Genomic DNA, 21,229 nt, shown 5'->3' with positions numbered 1-21,229 from the left:
TGTCCACCAAACCTCACAGGAACTTCTGTCACTACTAACACCCCGATGAACTACTGACTCAGTTTTTCTGACTAGTCCAAAGCACTGAGTCACTGCACAACAAAGGTGTTAATATAATTAGCTTCTAAATGTTTGCCAGGCTGAATGTCTGTTGAGAAGACAGTAGAGCAATATGTATCAGGACACAATAAAGCAACTTGAATGTTTTCAGTATATACCTCTTATAGGCACTTCAAAAGGAGCCTTTTTCCTCCAGAACTCCAGGGGCAGCTTCAATGGGCGTTGTTGCCCCTGTTTAGTTTCTGTCATGCTTTGGAATGGGAAGGCTCCAAAGCATCTGTTCTTCCCAGCAGATCAACATTAGCATCCTGTCATGGCTGGATTACAGTTCTTACTCATTTTTAAATTCGTTGGTATCTGGGGAATGTGTCACCTGTGAAAGAAATTACAGGGTTACCACTTGCCTGCAAAAAGCTCATCAGGATACTAGGATTCAGCAGCCATGTCAGTCATGTAACAAAAATCTTGCACCTAAGAACAGAACAGTTTCTTAGCCATCATATCTATTTGGAGTGCAATTTAATGGCTGTTGTTGCTTAAAGTAAGAGTTAATCCCTCTGAGTTAATGTATCTCCCACCTATATTTTGCTTAAAATTCAGCAAGGGTTGTGAGCTAGAGGGCTTTCCTTTTTACCCCTAGCAATTTTTTACCTTTACCTTTGTAGCAGGGCATTTGGGCTTTGTAGCTTTTCTCAGAGAGAAGTTGTTGACTCTGGTGTTCTGCCAAATTCAGAATCCTAGGAGAAACATCTGCCTACACAGACAGAGGAGCTCTTCATCTCGCAGCTCTGTTCTCAGTGGCATCCCAGTTCCTGAATCCATTAATTTAGACCTCTTTCCACTTCAAGCATTCTATTAGAATAAAAACAAAAGACGTAAAAAGAGAAAGCCTAGAACTGATTATAATAGCTAGAATGTGACATCTAGTGGCTTTAATGAATATTACAAAGGTGAGTCACAGAATTTTAGGGATTGGAAGGGACCTTGAAATATAATCTAGTCCAATCCCCCCACTGGAGCAGGAACACCTAGATGAGGTTGCACAGGAAGGCGTCCAGGCGCGTTTTGAATGTCTCAAGAGAAGGAGACTCCATAACCCTCTTGGACAGCCTGTTCCAGTATTCTGTCACCCTCACTGAGAAGAAGCTTCTTCTCAAACTTAAATGAAACCTTCTATGTTCCAGTTTGCACCCATTGCCCCTTGTCTTATCATTGGTTGTCACCAAGAAGAGCCTGGCTCCATGCTCATGACACTCACTCTTTACATATTATAAACATTAATGAGATCACCCCTGAGTCTCCTCTTCTCCAAGCTAAAGAGACCCAGCTCCCTCAGCCTTTCTTCATAAGGGAGATGCTCCCCTCTCTTTATCATCTTTGTTGCCCTCCACTGTGCTCTCTCCAGCAGTTCCCTGTCCTTCTTGAACTGAGGGGCCCAGAATTGGACACAATATTCTAGATGTGTTCTCACCGGGGCAGAGTAGAGGGGGAGAAGAACCTCTCTCGACCTACTAACAACCCCACTTCTAATACACCCCAGGATGCCATTGGCCTTCCTGGCCACAAGGGCACAGTGCTGGCTCATGGTCATCCTGTTGTCCACCAGGACCCCCAGGTCCCTTTCCCCTACACTGCTCTCTAACAGGTCGTTCCCCAACTTATACTGGAACCTGGGGTACCTAGAGGTCTTCACCCATGACTAACCATGCTGTGTGTAGCTAAGGGTTTGCTTAATAATTGTTTTATTTTTTTAAACGAAATATATCCAAGTCATCTCGAGTAGTACCTTCTCATATGTGTGACTTGTGGCACTAAATAGATATTTTTAGAGGATTTGAACCTGTTTCAGAGGTTTGTATTTAGGTAAGTATTGCACTCTGTGCTAAACTGGTTTGTCTCCACAAGTGGCTACTGCGGAAGCTGCTGCAGGGTAAATGAAAGAAAATTCCATGTGTCACATTCTGCTCAAGGGAGATGAGAAGTAGCATCTTCTGTGCTTTCACAAGAGGCTGGTTTTTCCTGCTGGAGACAGAAATTACAGCATGTCTTCTCCTGGGGCACGTTTGCAGTCTGTCCAGAACAATCCTGGGAGCTACTGCTCCTAGAGTACAAACAGTTTCTGTCATGGTACTACTCAATCAAAACAAGTGTGGGAACTACAATACTATCTCTAATGTCTTCTAATTTTGAGTGTGTTATGATTACTAATAAGCTATTGCATTGAACTGGATCCTCAACATTGATCTAAGCAGTAACATTTTACATTAACAGGCAGCCAGGATGGGCAAATTTATGACTTCATGCAATAACAATCAACAAAAAATATGTTGGTTGATCACGTTGTGTGGGTAGGAAAACACTTAAGATAGTTCACATTTGTTTTTGGTTTTTTTAATTATATATCAAGATAAAAGTAAAGCAATTGTAAAGTCACTGATACAGGATTTCGCTCTTCTTTAGACATTCAAATGCAAATATAATGCAATTAAAAATAGCTTCAATTAATTTCAGAGGTATTTGTCTTGGAAATAGAAATTTGAAACATGAGTTATCCCGTTCACTCCATTAATTTACATAACTTACATCCAAGTCTTTAATTCTTAAAAACTTTTTAGAATTTCAGTTCAAATTTAGACAGGTCAATTCTGATTGAGCGATGCTTTTTTTTTAATGGGAAATATTAGCAATATGACTTATGAAACTACAGGATATGCAACAATTGATGTAGCTACAAATTTTAAGTGATATCATTTATACACTTTGTATGTTTAGTACACAGGTACTTAAGTTTCAGGGTTAGCCAGTATCCATTTGCAGTATGATATTTTTAGAAAAACTTTCTTGTTGATTTTACTTCACAGAACAAACGTAAATTTTTGACTTATATTGTTGCCTCAGGACATCAATATGGAGCTGAGGAAGGAGTCTTGCACTACTTTTTTAAGGTAAGCATCCAGCTGTTTTTGAAGGTTCATTTAATTCCTAGTGGCAAAACACACTGGAATTGAATGCATTTTTAGTAGCTTTGCTATCATAAGGTTGGTGCTTTCGTGAACAAAACTGATTATTTTATTACTCTGAAATGTTTTAGCTACAGTTTTTCACTTTTTTGGCTCTGTATGTTTTTTAGTTTTTTCCATAGTTTTTCAACAGCATCTACATATGTATGTTACAGTGAGTACATATCTGTCATACCAATGGAATCAGGAAAAATTTCTTCTCAACATTACATTTTCCCCCAACCATTTATTTTATTTGGGATAAAAAATAACATTTGTTAAGATCAAAGAATACTATTAAGAAAGCCCCAAAACAGCAGTTAATTGTTTCTCGTGGGCTACCAGTCTGTTTTTCTCCATAATTGTTTTCTTTACTGCAGTTCTATTAATCATTCAAGAAATTGAACACTAGGTACTGAATATACAGATTTCCCTGGTAAAAAAAAAGCTACTTTTTTAGCTCTAGGTAAAAGTCACTTTCTTCTCCTCACTTCATTCTCCATTTGTATTTTCAGATAGGTTGGCTTAGTGAGACTCCTGCAATACCTGTTTTTGGGGATGGAAACAATTTTATTCCAACTATTCATGTTCTTGATTTAGCAGCGTAAGTAAAAAAAAATTTCCCCTGGATGATAATGGATACCCAGCTAGATAAGAAATCTTAATCTACTAGAGAGTACTCCGGCTTTTAAATTGGGGTGGGTGGTTTTACGAACACTCTTTGGCCCTTCTTACTGAGTCAGACAGAGACTTCCATTTCTTTAATACTAGATATGCCTTCTGGAAACCTTATCTGGCTGTTGCACTGGTGCTATTCTTTTAAGAAATGGTAGCAATACTTGTTCTACAGTGTGGAATGAACTGGAAATGGACTGTGGACTCTACAGCAGGCTAATTTAATATCTTCTACAGATATTGCTTTTTATCCTTTGAACTTCTTTCCAAATAAAAATCTAGATGTGCTTCTTTATTAAGGAAAAAGCATATGAAAATATCATGCTCTGAAAAGTTCTGCAAGATCTTACGAACTCTTTGTACTGTTTCTGAAATGCATTGAACAATGAAAGCCCGGTATGCTTCTCTAGCTGCTGGCCTTGACTGTACTTGCTGTGTTTCAGAGTGTTGCAAAATATAGCAGACCACAGGCCAAGGTCTCACTATATACTTGCAGTAGATGAATCTATGCACACTCTTCAACAATTAGTAAAGGTAAGAAACTTGATGATTTTTTTTTTTCAGATATCTTTGAAGGTTTTTGAAACTATTTGTTTTGCTGCAGTAGAAGTTCCTAGGTCTTCTTGAATTATCTCATGTAGTAAATGACATGGAGGATTTAAAAATAATTTTCTAAGACTTCTGTTATTTGAACAAAATATATTACTTGGACCTAATTTTGCAGAGCTGACTTCTGCAGTAGTATTAGTAACTTCAGTAGAAATTTTGCCTACAAAAGTTCTGGTGAATTGTTATGGGATTCAAAGTACTGTAATTAGATACTCAAAGTCTTTTAGATGTTTTTGCCTTCATTTTGTAGGAAGATATTTTGTTTTTCCAAGCATTTTGAAATTAAGTCTAGAAACAGCCCGAATGACACTGTTGAACTATACACTAATAGTAAGAGTCAAATAATGCAATGCCATAGGAGACTTGTTTATGTAGGTTGAGCAAACATAACATAAGGACCAAACATAACAGCTCAGTTTTTTTTGTTGATGTCTAAGAGTGTTTCACAGAACAGTGTCTTAGGGAGCTCACAAGAAGATGCAACCTTTCTTTTGATTCAGGTAAATGCACAAGGTCTCACTGAAAAGTCAGTGGTCAAAGAGCCATTCTATATAAGTGACCATAATGCAAGTAGTTAATATTCCTAGGGAAGAAGCAAAGGATAAAACTTTTGCAGCTGTGGTCAACCATAGGAAAGATCATTATCTAAAAAAGAACACAAAAGACATTAAAAATATTACATCCTTAGAGGAGAAGGGTAGAGAATATTGAAATTTACATTATTAGCCATAGAAGACCATTGCATGCTGCTTACTAAGAAACGTTTGGGAAAGAGAACATGAAAATTAGAATTGTTAAACTGTAGCCTGTGGTAAACAGGATGTTTACCTCAAAAAGTTACAGTTATGTCCAGATGAAGAAAATAGAATAGAAAAGCTCATGAAATTTGACACGATAAGTCAAAAAACACTTGAAGATCAACTATCAGGAAAGTCTCAAAGTGAATATCCTTTCTTCAAACACTTGAAGAACAAAAAGCCTGACAGACAATCCATAAGGCAAATTGATGATTATGGTATAAAAGGAGCATTTAGAGAAGAGAAGGCCATAGTAGAGATGCTTTGCATGGCTAAGAATTTGGAAGCATCTTAATGCTTCAGGATCTCTTCATGGATGACTTGTTAGAGGATCTGTATAAAACTAAAGTAACTCTAAAATAATATTATAGAATGAACTGACAAAATGAACACTGAGAAACCACCAGAGTCTTATGGTATTTGTTGAAGGGGTCTGAAATAGCTCAAGGATGAAATAACTCTGAATTGCTAATTCATGCATACAACCCGCTGTTTAGCACTGTCCTGGCACTTGAAGGCTGGAGGATGAAAAATGTGGTGCCGATGTAAAAAGAGTGGTTCCTAACATGTTTTGGGAATTACAGACCAATATGCCTGATGCTATTGGCTAGTAACTAGGAACATTATTAGAAATTATAATAAATTAAATACATTAAAGGGCATCCAGATACGTATGATCTATTTAGGAAGAGTCAACGTGACTTTTGTTCAATAATTTCCAAGAAATATTTTCCGAAACAGTATTTTCAAATACTTTGGAAACGTTCTGAAGTTCTTTAATGTGACCAGCAAACATGGATAAGGATGAACAAGCTGATGTAGTCTACTTGAATTTCCCAAAGGCTTTCAAAGAAGTACTTCGCCAAAAGCTGTTGGGAAGCAGCTAGGTGCCCTAAGAAAATGGTTGGATCTGTTCATGGGTATATGATTGTTTAGAAATGGGAAATAGAAGGCAGGAGTAAGTGGACAGTTTTCATGGAGACGGGTAGTTGGCAGTGGGGACCGTGTTGCAGAGGGTCTCTACAGGAGCTGGGCCAGCCCAAGGGAAGGCTGGAAATGTACAGGGGAGAAAAATACCTTCAGAGTTACTTACAGCAGCTCTTCCTAGATTAGAAAGTCTCTGAGCTGAAAATAGTTGAAGGTTAGAAGAGTATCAGGAAGCAGTATCATTGGTGCTTTTCCCATTCTTACTTTCAATTGAGGTGCCCACAAACTGACATAATTGGAGACAGAATGCTGGGATACATGTAGATTTGATCTGATGCTCTATATCCGTCTCTATGATTTTATGGAATCTAGTGGGATTTTAAATCTATTTTAAAGCAGTGTAGGAGTAACTAACAACTTCTGTTCAATGATGAAATTAGAATAGTAATACGGAGACTTATTGGTGGCATTGATCTGAGAACCCTTCCTGATTGTTAACAGAATTAAATACTTGAAGAACCTGAAGTGGAAGTTCTGGGAAATAAAATATGTCTCCAATGAGCTCTTATGCAGTCGGAAGTTGTACATAGATTTAAGAGCTTTGGAACAGTTTTCTGTGGCTTTGGGTTGGTTCATTGCTGTTTATTTTTTTAACTGCAAGTAATAAAGAGGAAGGGATACATAGTGAAACGAAAGTGTTTAATAATAACATTACAGTTAGTATACTGTTCTTTGATCTATTTCACTGATTTTTCAGGTATATTGTAATATAAAATGTAAAGCACAGATTTTATCTGCAGAAATACTGTTCTTTTTTTTTTTTTAAGAATCTGATTTGTTAAGTGTGTTGGTTTTTTTTCTTGATAGTGTATCAGTAAAAATGTTGGACCAGGAAAAACTGAGAAGATTCCAAAAGCAAATGCATTCCTGATCAAGGAGTTAACAGTCAGTACTTTTTAAAATCCTTTTATTAGTTATGGAAAGTATGTAAACTTAAATGTACAATATCATTAAATATATAATTTATGTTTTTATATCACCCAAAAAATTTAACCATAAAGCATGCCTGAAAACTATATACAGGGAGTTTAAATTTAGAAAATAAAACAAAATTTAACCATCACAGAGCAGGCTATTTTGAGGAGTTAGAGCCTGATTTAGGAAGAGTGAAGCACTGATGTCACTGATGCACTGAGCAGATTGGAACACTCTGACAAAACCTACACAAAATGATAAAAATAACAAAAAAAAAGAGATGCTACTAATGCTGATGAACATAGTATACATAAATTATGTTGTACTAATCTACTTGTCTGAAATAAACTGTTCATAGGAGAAATAAACAAATTACAACCCTGGCTGTTTTCAGATGGTACTTGGTACATTTATGAAGGAGGTTATTTATTCCCTGCAATAATATGAAACCTCTATATTGTAAAGAATCATTGTTTGATGGTTCATGTTTTAGTAGTTCCTGAGTAGTTCTACTCAAGTAGCAATATACGTTGAAAATGTTTGTATTTTAAAAGCTTTATATGTCTGTTTAGCTTTGTGCACAAACTTTCTTTCCCTATGCTTTGATTCTTTCTATTGTCACCCCTCCATTCTAGACTCTAGTTTAAGCTAACAGTGTTCTTTTAATATGCATAGCTTAAGTCTGTAAAATAAATATAGCTTTGCTCCCTCAGCAAATGCATTTGGATATGTTGTTCGTGGACCTGCGCATGGAATCTATGTTTCTTAAAGAGATTTTCAACATTAAGTGGGTTGCTCAGGCAGGACTTGTGGAGAACATCGAAAAAATCGTGAAAGAATACAAGAAAAGTCGAGGAATACTGGTAATGCTTTGGTGTATGCTATTTTAAAGTGCTCCTTTATTTTTTTTCCAATATAAATTGTTATATGAGTGCAAGCTTTAATTTCCTTAAGTAAAAATACATGGAAAGCTGATACAGATGCAAAACAAATGAACATAAAAACTGAAAATTGAATTGAGGAGGTTAAAAAGAGGGAATATTAATTAAAACAACAATCATTTAGGTTTATTTCTTTTATGCCTAAAACTGAAACTCTGCAAATGCACAGTGGCTTCATGATGGAGAAGCTTGTGTTCTGAAACTAGTTTCTGTATGCAATATATGGCATTCCTGATATATTTTGCTTCAAGAACACAATAAGTGTATCTTTTATTTAAGGTTTTTAATAATAGTCAGTAGATAGGCAAGTATTTTGTGTCTTTCTTTATATTTAGTGAGCCAGGATGTTCAATTGCAAAGTGGCTTTCTTTTTACCCTGCTCCATTGAGTAGTTTATTGAGCAACTTTGCTGTTTCCTATGTTAGCTCAATACTTAGAACTTCTTTGTTCAAATGTATAGGGAAGTAGTTATTGAAAGGTGCAGAAAAACAACTGTTGTTTGAGGTTGTTCATTAAAAGTCCCTGTGTCCCTCTGAAGGATTACCGGATCTGTTTGGGTTAAACTACTACATCGAAGTACGTATGTGTATAGTTCAAAAAACTCAGTACAAAATATAGACATACTAAGCAACAAGAAGAGGGAAGGTTAGCCAGAATTCTGACCCTATTACTATTCTATTGAATTTGCAGAGTTTGCACTGTCAGATTTACTGAATTAGGATAGGAATTTAGTGGTGTATGATTTTGAGTTTGTTGCACGATGTATTTAATAAATCTATACTATACTATATACTACTAGATTTAATACATCTATACTATAAATCTACACTTGCTCATCTATGGGCTAGGTAGGCTGAAATTATAAATCAATAATGTCTTAAGATTGTGATGGATCTGAAATATTTGAGGTCAATATAATCATTGTGATGAGAGCAACTCTAACTCAGTTGTGAAACAGAGCTATTGCATGTGTATGGCAGAATAGCTATGTCACAGGTAAGTGGAATGTACCTTACTCAAGAGGGAGAAGCAGCAACATGTTTTATTGAGGTAAAATAATAATTTGACAGTATTTAATAAATTGGGTAGAATTTAACAAAGTTTAACAGTGGTTTACCAAGGTTCAGTAAGTTTGATGGCAAGGTTCACCTTATTGATTACTGCATGGAAGGAACATACAACAGGAAATTGAGTTAGAATTGAGTTAGAATGATTCTTGCAGAGACCACAGACACAAAGGGTAAGGAAGAACCTCACGTTGAGTCCTGAGGTTCAGAGTGGACCCCCTGGCTTTCTAAACTCCTTATGGAGCCCAGGTGTGTCCAGATCCAAACTCAGTCTAAGTAGTAGACTAAGTCCAAAATGTACTACAGTTTATGTCTAATGGAATTATCTATACAAAGTTTATAATAATTAATATTGAGTACCTTCATTGATTAGAAACATTTAATTAGTATTAATTCAGCATGCTATCGATCACTTATCAAAGATCTACTGTTGGTAAAAGGTCTCTCTGCCTTGAGGAATAACCTTGAGAGGTGTCCCAGCTCAAGGGGAGATCCCAGCCATGCAGCCGTGCTGCCGAGCAGGGAGCTCTCAGAGAAGGCTCACCCAGGCTGTCATATGTATGGAAAAAAGTGGTTGGCTCATAGTCAAATCACATGCGACAGAAAGGTTGGCACGAGATTCCTTGTACCCACAATTTCTTTGTTCCTTGATAAATGAGTCTTGGAAAACCCACACACTATTCATGCATAAATCACACGGTCAGTGTTCCAGACTCATATGGATCAACGCTCACTGTGTTGCTCTGCTCCTTTGTGGGTTTTCAGAGAACAGATTGAAACTAGAGGAGTTCTTGGCCCAGCTACAGCTTGGGCCTTTGGCTCCTTTGGAGCCCATACCAAACTGCTGCCACCTCATTCCAAAATTCACTGCATCCTATCTACAGGATTGTGTTTCATCTCTTTTGATTATTCAATAAGTAACAGTGCTACTGTAAGTTGGTCTGTAAACCTACTAAATAGAAGCATACTTTTTCTCCAGTGATGAAGTTGTACATTTAAATTAAGTAACTGTGCTACTCGGAGTCTATGGATCATATAGAGGATATTCAGCAAGAAAATAAATACTTTGTGTGAATAAAACTAAAATATGTTTTCATTTTTAATTATAATAATTGCTATTTCCTACTAGTTATAGTAAAAAGACTTTACATGAAAACATCTGTATTGTTTGAATGATGTTGTATCTTTTTTTTTCCAGCCTCTCAAAGTTTGCATTCATGGTCCTCCTGGAGCTGGGAAATCTACCATTGCTGAAGAACTCTGCAAACACTACAAGCTGCATTGCATTAAGATAAGTGATGTGATCTCTGAGTCAATAGCAAATCTGGTATGTCGCTGTTTTCTAATATTGCTATTAATTTTTGTGGTTTTAAAATGTATGACATCATTAAAAAATTAGTTATACTTCCTTTATTTTAGAATGGAAGCATCTTTTAACATACTGATCACCTCTGGGGGATGCACTGGACTCTTTTTAGAGAATGAAGGTTGCTCAGTATGTCACTGTCCAGGAACATTCATTAAATGAATTTTTAATTTTTAAAAAATTTTATGTTTGTGTATAAAATAAATTTGGCTGTGGAGCTTCTGAGCCTACTGATATTTCTGATTTTGACTTCAGGAGAAAACTGTGACTTCTAAAGAACTGGACTCTGACAGTGTGGGAGAAGAGGGAGAAGATGATGAGGAGGAGGGTGAAAATGTAAACGCAGCACAGGAGTTATTAGCTGAAGTAAAAGAAAGCATGGAGCAGAATGCAGGTAGGAAATACAAAGTACTAAGATGGGATTCAGGTAACTAGTGCAACTCTATGCAGATTGAAAATCAGGAAACAAATTTGTGCTTTAAAACTCCTACATCCTACTAAAAGCAAGAATCGTGCCATATCCATTTGTATGTAGCTTATTTAAAAATCAGATACAGTGTTTTACATTATATACCTTGTATATTAAATGCAATACATGTTTTAAATACTGTGGTGCTTTTTTCAATTGTAGAAGTTCTTTCTTTCTACTTCTTTATAAATTCTATGTAATTCTTTTTATCCTACAAGTTGATATATATGTAACAATGGTATATCCAGAAGCATTAGATTCTTGGCCAGAATTTTTTAGTTAACATCATGTTTTCTTCTCAGAACAGTAAGCATAATTTATATAATAAAAAATAAAATGTTACTAAAGTATATCTTTATCAAATTGTAAAGACAAAAAGTATTCTAGTAAAAGAAAGGAATTAATGCACCATAATATGAGATTGTGGAGTTTTAAGTACCTTATATGTAATTTTGGCCACCTCTAAAAAGTAAAGGGTACTTACTGAAGCCTGTAAAGAATTTTGAAGTCTGCAGATTGAAAAAAGTCCATAAAAATTGCCATTACTTAAAAGCACTAATTATCATTTCTATATTAATAAAGTTATATATGTATATATATATATATATATGATACAGATGATAGATTAATAAAGTAACTTTTTTTATTTAGTACTTAACATTTTCCATGTGGTATAATGCAATTCCCCTTAAAAATGCATCCTACCACTAAAGGTTTGCCTGATTTGATCCTGTGTATCTGCAAAGCCATGAACTTGTAACACACCCAAAAGTTTCAGTGATAAGATCTATGGCAGCATCTCTTCTACATGCCTTGTCTGGTTGTTTAAAATAGTAATGCTTTTAAAAAAGTAACAGACTGTTATTATTACAATGGTTTATATATATTTAAGGCTTTTAAAAGCCAAAGCAAAATAAAGTCAGAAACTGGAGTAAATAATTGCAAAAGGACAAAAAATCAGGTCAAACCAAGCTTTTTACTTGCACACATTTGCTCAACAATGTAGGCCAAGTTAATTAATGACTTCATAATTCAATCTATTAATCTGAAAATGAAACTTGTAACACTGATCTCACATTTGTTTTGCAAGACTATCTTAAAGCCTTACTGGTATTTGTAAATAGAAAAAGATTGCTTTGTCTCATCTATTTCTATAGGCATTTCTTTGCTGCTTCTGTTCAAATCTGATGGCATTATTCTAAACCAAACTTAATTTCATGTTTAGTATCTTTAAAATTCTAATATTTACATCCTTCTAAATAAAAATGTAATTTTATTTTACAGCTACACGTTTATGTTCTATAGAGCACTGACAATATGTAATACACAAATAGTAACTCAAAATACTTTTTTTTTAGGATCTAAATAGAAGTTTCTCTGATAAATTAATTAAAATGTTAGTAAAATAATTTCGGATATCTCTTTTCCACAAATGAGGTAATTGTAAACCTTCTTTATGTCTTAGGTCAACTAGAGGATCAGTATGTTATTAGATTTGTGAAGGATAAGCTCAAATCTATGCCTTGTAGAAACCAGGGTTATGTTTTAGATGGGTTCCCAGAGACCTATGACCAGGCAAAAGATCTTTTTAATTGTAAGTACCACTGCTTTTGTTTTTATTGCTGCTAATACATCATTATCGTTACTGTTCTCAGTGCTACATTTGTTGAAGTGCATCAGCACTGTAATGACTGCCGTGCAGGACATGAAAACAAAGTTGTTTTCAAATGATGCTTAAAATGTAAGACGGATTGTAATGCACCTTATTTAACTTAAACACAAGATAGATTTCTGACTACCTCTGCTGGCAAAGTAATAAGGAAATGCAGAAGTCTGGAGGACACTTTGTGGTTCTCTGTTGATCTACTGCACTCAAGGAAGCTCTAAGGCAGGATTTCTTCAGAATGTTTAAGGGCTGCTTAATGAGGATCCAGCTAGTGCACTAAGACACGTTTTGTGAGCCAGGTTAGAGTGGGTATATTAGGTTAGCTGCTGTAGATATGACTTCAGGAGAGCTCTGTGACATTTCAAGTTGCGGGCAAACACTGTTCATGTATTAAGACCAAGAATCATCTCCATATGTAAATGACATTGTGAGGTTTAAATGAAAAAAAATTTAGTCTTGTTCAGATTAACTTGATGGGCTGTAATTTGTCATGCTCAGCTCGTGTTCTCCAGGCAGCTTTACTGACTATTCGGAACAGCAGACACTCAGTGACAGAAACCATTTTAACCATAGTACTGTAAAACATTTCTACTTATTCTTCTCAGCCCTGTGTCTGATTTTGGCAGAAAAATGCACTTGGCAGGAGGGGAGGCTGGGGTCACACCAGCAATATGGACACATTTTAAAATTGTGTATACATGTGCATACTTCTGCTGTATAGGCAAACAACTGTTACTATCCCAAGGTAGAATTCTGTGGTGGCTGACAGCATGAATTACTTCCTGAATTCTCTAAACTAATGTCTTGGTTGGACTAATTTCCAATAATTAGTATAATTTCAATATAGACAAACCTGTGTTTGTTTTTTAGCAAATATAATTGTATTGTTTCCTCAAATGAATATCAATCATTTCTTACTGTTGTCTTAGCGGAAAATGAAGATGAAGAAGAAGAAATTAGAGGCAAAATGCCTAAATTTGATAAATTAATCATACCTGGTAAGTTCAGTAGATTTATTTTTAAATAAACAGAGAAGTTTTCAAATACTACTACCACCAAGAAGAATGAAATATCACTCCATCTGTTAATATTTAATTTAATGTAAAATAAATATCTAATCTGTGTAGTGCTGCTGCCCTCTTATTGAAAAGTGAACAATCAAAAGGAAGGTTTTGGCTCAGTTTGTGGATGTTCTATTCTTTTTTCCTCTTTGTGAAATGCCATCAGCTCTTGGCTGATAACAATAGCAGTGGCTGCTTTTGTTGTGATTGCAACAGCTATTAATGGAATAAACATTAGCTTGTGAACTTGGCATATTAAAAAAAATGAAGTTTATCTTTAGTGGGATATCTTGAAAGATGTTACTAAACTCATTTTAACGCATCGCTTAAACGGAGAATTAAAATAGAGTGGTTTTCATCTATGCAGAAATGGGTTCATCCTGATGTTTTTACCATTTCTGATTTCTTTGGAAGTTTTTATTACATTGAACTATTTTGCATTACAAGATGTGTATAGTTAGTATAAAGGTTGAATATCTCAAATGCTTAGTGCTTCAGTAAATGATGATTAACTGGCTTCAGTGGAAGTGAAGAAAATCCAGAATTTTTTGAAAAATTCAAAGGAGGAAATTGAGTGAATTATTATGATGGGCTGGAGAAAGTACCATTTTCTCTCCTGTAACAGGTACTTCAGGCATGGGATCTGTTTTAAGAAGCTGCCTTCTCAACCTTGGAGAAAACTTGTTTTAAAAAATAAAAAGGTCCAGAATGGATTTTTGTTTGTTGGAGACGTTTTTTGGGGGTTGTTTTGTTTTTGTTTTTTTGGGGGTTTTTTTCAGCTTTTTTGAAAGCAGGGCAGGGGAGTCAGTGGGGAGAGGGTGTGTCTGTGCTTGATTCTGCAAATTTCCCACTGCTGGCAGAAAAGATACTTCCTGGCTGTGTTAAATTAACATGTTTCAGTAGAAATATTGTAATATTCAATAGAAATATTGTAATATATTATGATAAATTATATTAAGTTTTATTTAATAAACACAGATTGATTGTTGAGTTAATAAAATACTGCAAGATTTAGCATAATGAAACTATGAATATGAGACCACTGAACTGAAGAATAGAAATGGGGGTTTTTTATGGATCCTAGATTTCTAGGGCTTTTGTCTACCAATAGTACTAAAATAACATTGACACTGAATTTTATGGGATGTGGTGACATAGCATCTTTCATGTACTATTATATTTTTTAATGTCACTTTAATTCAGCAGATACACCTTTATTTGTGAGATTAAAAATCGCAATACAGGGTGAAGACTTTTGATGACTTGATATGAGTTTTTGAATTTTCCAGTGTTACCTGCTGCTTTGGCTGCAGCATTCATAAGAATTTTTTTTTCCTCCTATACCTATTACATATATTGGTAGTATGAAAGCTTTCTCAGAAAATTTGGACTACACTGTCTTGCTGTTCTTAAGATTTTTGTGCTATTTATTGCAAGAATAGTTTTGTTGATAGTGCTAAGAAAGAATTGGGTGAAATTGGAATATGTAGCTTCTTTACAGACATGTCTCTTAATATTATTGGATATCTCTAACTGGAAAAGTTGAATATAAGCATTTGATAATTAAATTCTCTATGAAGGTATATATACAATTCACTTCTATTGATGTTCATTTGTGGTTTAAAATGTATTACTAACACAAATAATATATGGGTGCTGACAATGTGTTCTTTTTCACAGAATTTGTTATTTCTTTGACTGCATCTGATGAATTTCTTATAAACAGAATAATAAATCTGCCAGAGAAAATTGTTGCTGGAACTCACTATACCCAGGACCGGTTCCTGCAATCTCTGAATCTCTTCAGAGAGTCAAACACAGATGATAACACTGTTCTCAACTATTTTGATGAACTTGAAATACATCCTCAGTTCATAGGTATGAAATAATAAAATTAATAGATCAAATATGAATGTAAATTTTCTGTTGTTACGAATTTAATGCTTGCAAAGATCATAGTAAGTGTATACATATATAAAGTTTTAATTAATGTTTCAGAATACATATACAACAAGCAATTAATTATACACCTGCAAAAATATCTGTATACTCATAAGGATTCTGAATTGTTTGCATACAGTTAACCTGTTTTTAAAAATAGGGGGTTGATCGCTCATTTTTGTAGGCTGAATTATCAGAATAATTTTCTAAATTAGGTTACAGACCTCTGCACTGGCATTCTTCCAGATTGGTTTAACAGTATATTTTCATGGACTTGAAATATTATAGTTGCTTATATTTTTTTTTCTCTAGATGAGTCCTCAGGTTCCATGACAATATACTGGGTAATCTGTAAATGATGAAACATGAAAGAAAATTATTAGAATTTCAAGCTGGATGGTTAGGACTGAATCTGTTTTGCACTATACCTGTATGTAAGAAAAGTTGTCTTCCCTATACACTATCTAGATCATTGTGATCACTGGGAAATCTTGAGAAGATTACTATAATCTGATTATTCAAGAAGAGCGAGATCAGGGTAACAGCATTCTTAAGAAAAATCGTAGGGTTTTGTTTGGTGGGTTTTGTTTGACTGGTTGGTTTGGTTTGGGGGTGGGCTGAGGGAGAGGAGAGGAGAAAAGAAAGAACAAGGGGAAAAGCCTGCAACTAAAATGGAACTGCTGTTATTTGGAATGTCCATTTGAGATGAGTAATGAGGAGTTAATTGTTGAACAGCCTCAATCATAACTGATTTCCTAATTTTTTATAATTAATGTCAGTCATGGAGATTATCTTGAGAATAATACCATACATGTGTTGCTAGGAAATGTAGCAGTGGAAAAAAACAGTGTGTTAGTAATAATTTTAGAATTGAGGTAATTCTGCTACAGAAAGTAAATGAGAGAAATGTTAAATATTAAGGTCTGATGCTACCGATTGGTCACATTCTTGTTTTATACACTTCTGGATATGCAAGTAGTAACACTGTCCAAGATCATGTTTTATTTTTGTAGGGACTATGAAGTGTATACTCAATGATAGAATATTGCAGGGTTTTCTGCTAAGAATTATGCACAAATATTGTTCATAACCTCTAGGTCATTCCAAATACGGAAACTCACTGATCTACTGGTTTTAATTGTTGAGGTATCACAACTGTAATATTCAGTGACTTATAGATGATTTTCACATTCATTTAAAAGTGTTGATTCTTATCTTCAAATGAGCATCATCTGTATGACGTGTTTATTTCAGGAACTGCCTCTTCACCTGTATTCACATCACTGACTTTTATCCACCAAAATATGCAAACATACAGCTTTGCTTTCTGTTGTAAGATAACTTAAGTGAGGAACCTTCAGCACTGCAAATACCCTTTCATTCTATTTGATATTCCAGTTTGTTTATCAGATCCATAGAATGAAGTAGCATCAGGTTTAAGCAGAGAGCCAACTGCTTTCTCAGATGTATTCTGAAGGAATTTAGTGGGAAATAGTTAAAAAAAATGTGCTTGACTTGTTAAATATTGACTGGATAAAATCTTTCTTCCACCTTAATTTAAGAAAATAATAACATATGGCTTTATGAATTGCTTTTATGATTATCATTTTTTCTGAGCCTGAAGTATGATTAGTACAAAGGAGTGGGCTTCAAGATTCTGGAAACTCTACTTTGTTACTGTGACTCATTGCATGAAGTCTGCAAGTCAGTTATCTTGTGTCTCTTTCTCATCTGCAATTTGGGGGTGGCGACACAAGCATGTTAGATCATCTACAAAAAGGCATGTTAACGTTATAACAGCCATTTCCTTTGAAGATGTTAATTATGAAGTCCTTTGCTGGTGATCTTTCCTCTCAATTAGTATCAGTGATAACATCATTTTTTATTTAAAAGGATAAATGCAGTTATTCATGATTGCTGTAATACTTGCATTGTAACCTTGCTTGGCCATCTAAGAAAAAAGTGCAGTCTTTGACACATCAGTTTCACTGCTGAGAGAGTTTGTAGCAATACTTTAAATGACCAGAAAAGTGGCTTGCCCTGCAATTTGTATGTCCAGGTGCAGCTAAAATTGCAGAAACAATTGACTGCTTGACATAGAAAATGTATTATTCTTTTAATTTGGAATACTTAAGGAATTTAATTCCTGCTTTTTGAAAGAAGCAGCTCTAAAGTAAATTTTATTATATAGAATTATGTTAGCTTTCTCCTTAATTAATTAGCACATTTTGGACTTCAGGTCCAAATCAAAACCACTTAAACTCTTGGAATAATGATGTTAGTATTAGACACCTATCTGCTGTCTGAATTAGTGATTAGAAAGAAATGGGAAGCATGTGTTGCCAATAGCTTACCAAATAAATTCATAAAGCAGAGGTCTGTAGACTAGGAACTACTGGATTCTCATCTAAAATCTGTGTTCTAGTTGTTCTGGTTTTTCCCCTTCCTTTGCTTGCTCTCCTTGCTCATTTCTGTGCCTTTACATCTCCAGTCCCTTACTAATGAACAAGCCCTTTATCTCTGTATTCTCTGCATACTTGGTATGTCCACTTTTCCTTTTTTCCATGAACATGGCTAAACCCTGCCAGATGTATTTTCACACTGAATGCATACAGAGCCCAGAAAGCCCTGGAGACAGTCTGCATTTTTCTGCTTTTTCTTTTCCTTATTTCTTTGGGTTTTTTTTGAAAGTTTGATACACAAGTAGTCTCCAGCAATTAAAAGGGAGAAGGAATGAAATGAAACAGAAGGTCTTGCTCTGTCTCTGTGTTCCTACATGAAGCTACAGGTTTGTTTTGTAGATATAAGATAGTAAGAGTTTAACTCTTGTGTATTTGTAAATCTGTTTGAGTGAAAACTTTTGAGTTTGTTGCCAAATCCTAACAACTTATTGTGCAACCTGCAGGGGACACAGGGTCAAAATCTGATGGTTTTATTTATCTGGATAAGTTGGCATAAGATTGGTGACTGGGACATCTCTGATAGTTGGATGGCCTCGTTTTCAAGTTCCAAAACTTAGGCAAGCTACAACTGAGAAACAGAAGTTATAAAAAATATTTTAATACATTTCTCCCTTACATCATCTTAATGAGAAAAGCTATTTTAGCTGAAACTAGCAAAAAAAAAAAAAACAGATGTAGAAAACTTCATTCTGTGTAGCAGAAAAATTACCTAAGCAACTTGAAAACGACATCTTATACTTGAAAATTCAAACAATGTGAACACCATATATTTTTAGGTCATGCAGTTATTTACTAATGTCCACTGATAATTGAAAAAAAAAAAATCTTGAAAAGTTCTCTCTTATTTTGTTTAAAAGATGTAGCCAAATTTGAAGATCCTGAGAACAGATTTATTTTAAAAGAGATCATCAAGGAAATTGGGGAACCTCGGAATTATGGTTTGACAGATGAAGAAAAGGAGATTCTGGAACGCAAAGCAGCTGAGGAAAGCCTTGTCAGAGAAGCTCAAGAAAAAGCTGAACGAGAACATAGAGAAGCTAAGGAAAGGGCTGAAAGGATGGCAAATTGGGAAGAGTGGGTAGGTTAATGCATTTTTTTTTTTAAATTATTTATGTGTTTTAGATGGCTCCCAGCAACCTGCTACACAAATACATTGGGAAAGTGTGGCATAATTTTTTTGGTCCACAGTGCATTTTGAGGCCCATTCTAAAAAATATAGTCTCATTACAGACATGGCATTTTTTTTTTTTTGCTTGTTGCTTTCAGCATGTCTTCAGAATATTTTTATGATACTCTTCTTGTTGTTGCTGCGCCATAGTGTTATTCCAAATTCATGCTTCTTTGCCCAGTGTGCAATCTGCCAATCATACACACAGAGTTGAAATATAGTTTTATTATGAGATTGCACAATGTCGGGTGCGAGGTAGTAAACCCACAAAACTAGCATGCCTTCTTCACAGTACTTAGATCATTCATGCTTTTGATTTTGATTAGTACCTCCCCACATTTCCACCCCCTTTCCATGGTTGGTGAGTAATTTACACATAGTTACACAATCATTTTCTTGTACTGGGCATGCTCATGGGTTAGGGTCTTCATGTGGGCAGGGTCTTTTGACATGTGGGTGTGATTTTTAGTATTATAAAATCTTATAATAAGCAAAGTTCATCCCAGGGACACGCTATATGACAGTCTCAAGATATATGTTAAAACAGCTTCACTAATTATGCATGTTCCAGGATATTCAAACTGCAAGGACAACAGCTCCTGATATGGAGTTCCTTAAATCACTCTTATCTTTGTTTAAAGAGCAGACTGACCTGATACTGGCCCACTGCTTGCATACCCTTATGTTAGTCAGTGCTGACAGGATGCGTATTGCCTACACATCCTTAGGTTGGTAACTGCTGACAGGATACATGTCTTTAATTTGTAACAAGTACAATAGCTCTTATATTTTACCATTTATAAATATCTACTGTAATCAATTATGATTTTCCATAACCAGTCTTCTAGGACTCTTGAACTTTGCTGACTTTACTTCTGAGCAGCTGACCAGGTCTTTATTATGGCTTTCAAATAAGATTTATAACTCAACACTGATCAATATTTCAGTCAGCACTGAAGAAAGGTTTCTGAGCCTGCAAGAGAAACACCCCTGAGAGCTGAGTACTCAGTTCAGTGAGAATTGTCCTGAAGGATGTTTTTTGTTTGCTAATACTTTATTAAGTACTTGGTATTTAGGCTACCTGACCTCACAGAATTTGCACATGCATGATGCTTCTACCTTATTTACTTAGCCGCACCTAAGGACATTTTACGTAATTTACACCCAAAGTCAAGTTGTTTCAAGAGAAGGCAGTTCTTCTATTGTCTTCTTTTAAGAGCTATTTTAAAACAAACGGATCATTCCACAGAGAAATCTTTGTCTTACATTTACACATCTATGGAGTAAGAATACCCTGAAATTTCTCACTTTTAGAAAAGCATTTACACTGCTCTGATACTGGCTTGTAAATAAGGTGTCCTTGTTATCTCTATGCTTTTTTTCCAGCCTTCATTCAACATTAAATAGCATGTTGTACTCTCTGTAAACTTGTCTAAAAGATTACTAAGGATAGTTAACACATTTTTAGCTATATTCAATGCAAAGTCATCTAACTTTCAAGAAGGCAAACTGCATTATTCAAAGCTAAAGCAGGTGTTTAAATAAAATGTGAACTTAAGTTTATCCTTTTAAATGGACAGACACTCAGGAAATCTAAGCAATTATTCATTTGCCCTTGAGACTGTAGAACAGCTGCTGTTTCTGAGTAAACTGACCAAAGACCACTTGCAGGATTTATTCAATAGCACTCTTGGATTGAGTGAATAAGATAAATATCTTTTTTTCAGATATTGGTATATTGGTTTTATCTGAACATTGCTTTTGTGTTATGTCTTGAATATAGAAAAGCAGCCTTCAGAGTATCCTCTGCTTGCTGTTCTCTATATATGAGTCAGGCTGCTGATGAATAAAATGAGAGAGGACAATAAAATTGTTTTTGAGTAATCTTCTAGCTGAAACTACTGCAAGTATGCATGCTATTAAGTGCTATGAAATTGAAGAAAGAAAAACTCACGTTGCTTTTATTTCCACCCCCCGCATTTTTTGAGTGTAATCTTTGTATTTAAGTTGAATTCAAGAATAAATTTAACTGGTGTAAACAAATGT

General features: G+C 35.0%; 1 protein-coding gene across 2 annotated transcripts in view; it reads left to right on the top strand.

The window, feature by feature from the left end:
• Window positions 1–21,229, top strand: part of AK7 (adenylate kinase 7) — a 29,869-nt gene that overhangs the window by 5,286 nt on the left and 3,354 nt on the right. For both annotated transcript variants that reach the window (XM_065063553.1, XM_021292508.2), the window contains 11 exons: window positions 2,922–3,005; window positions 3,575–3,663; window positions 4,178–4,268; window positions 6,935–7,012; window positions 7,756–7,905; window positions 10,249–10,377; window positions 10,672–10,810; window positions 12,351–12,479; window positions 13,481–13,549; window positions 15,293–15,490; window positions 18,873–19,093. In XM_065063553.1, the coding sequence (XP_064919625.1) occupies window positions 2,922–3,005; window positions 3,575–3,663; window positions 4,178–4,268; window positions 6,935–7,012; window positions 7,756–7,905; window positions 10,249–10,377; window positions 10,672–10,810; window positions 12,351–12,479; window positions 13,481–13,549; window positions 15,293–15,490; window positions 18,873–19,093 (1,377 nt within the window). The remainder of the gene's footprint in view (window positions 1–2,921; window positions 3,006–3,574; window positions 3,664–4,177; window positions 4,269–6,934; window positions 7,013–7,755; window positions 7,906–10,248; window positions 10,378–10,671; window positions 10,811–12,350; window positions 12,480–13,480; window positions 13,550–15,292; window positions 15,491–18,872; window positions 19,094–21,229) is intronic.

The sequence above is a fragment of the Columba livia genome, chromosome 5 (genome assembly GCF_036013475.1).
Source record: "Columba livia isolate bColLiv1 breed racing homer chromosome 5, bColLiv1.pat.W.v2, whole genome shotgun sequence".
NCBI classification, from domain to species: Eukaryota; Metazoa; Chordata; class Aves; order Columbiformes; family Columbidae; genus Columba; species Columba livia.
Note: the sequence above shows the minus strand (reverse complement) of the source record. Positions and strands in the feature narration are given on the sequence as shown.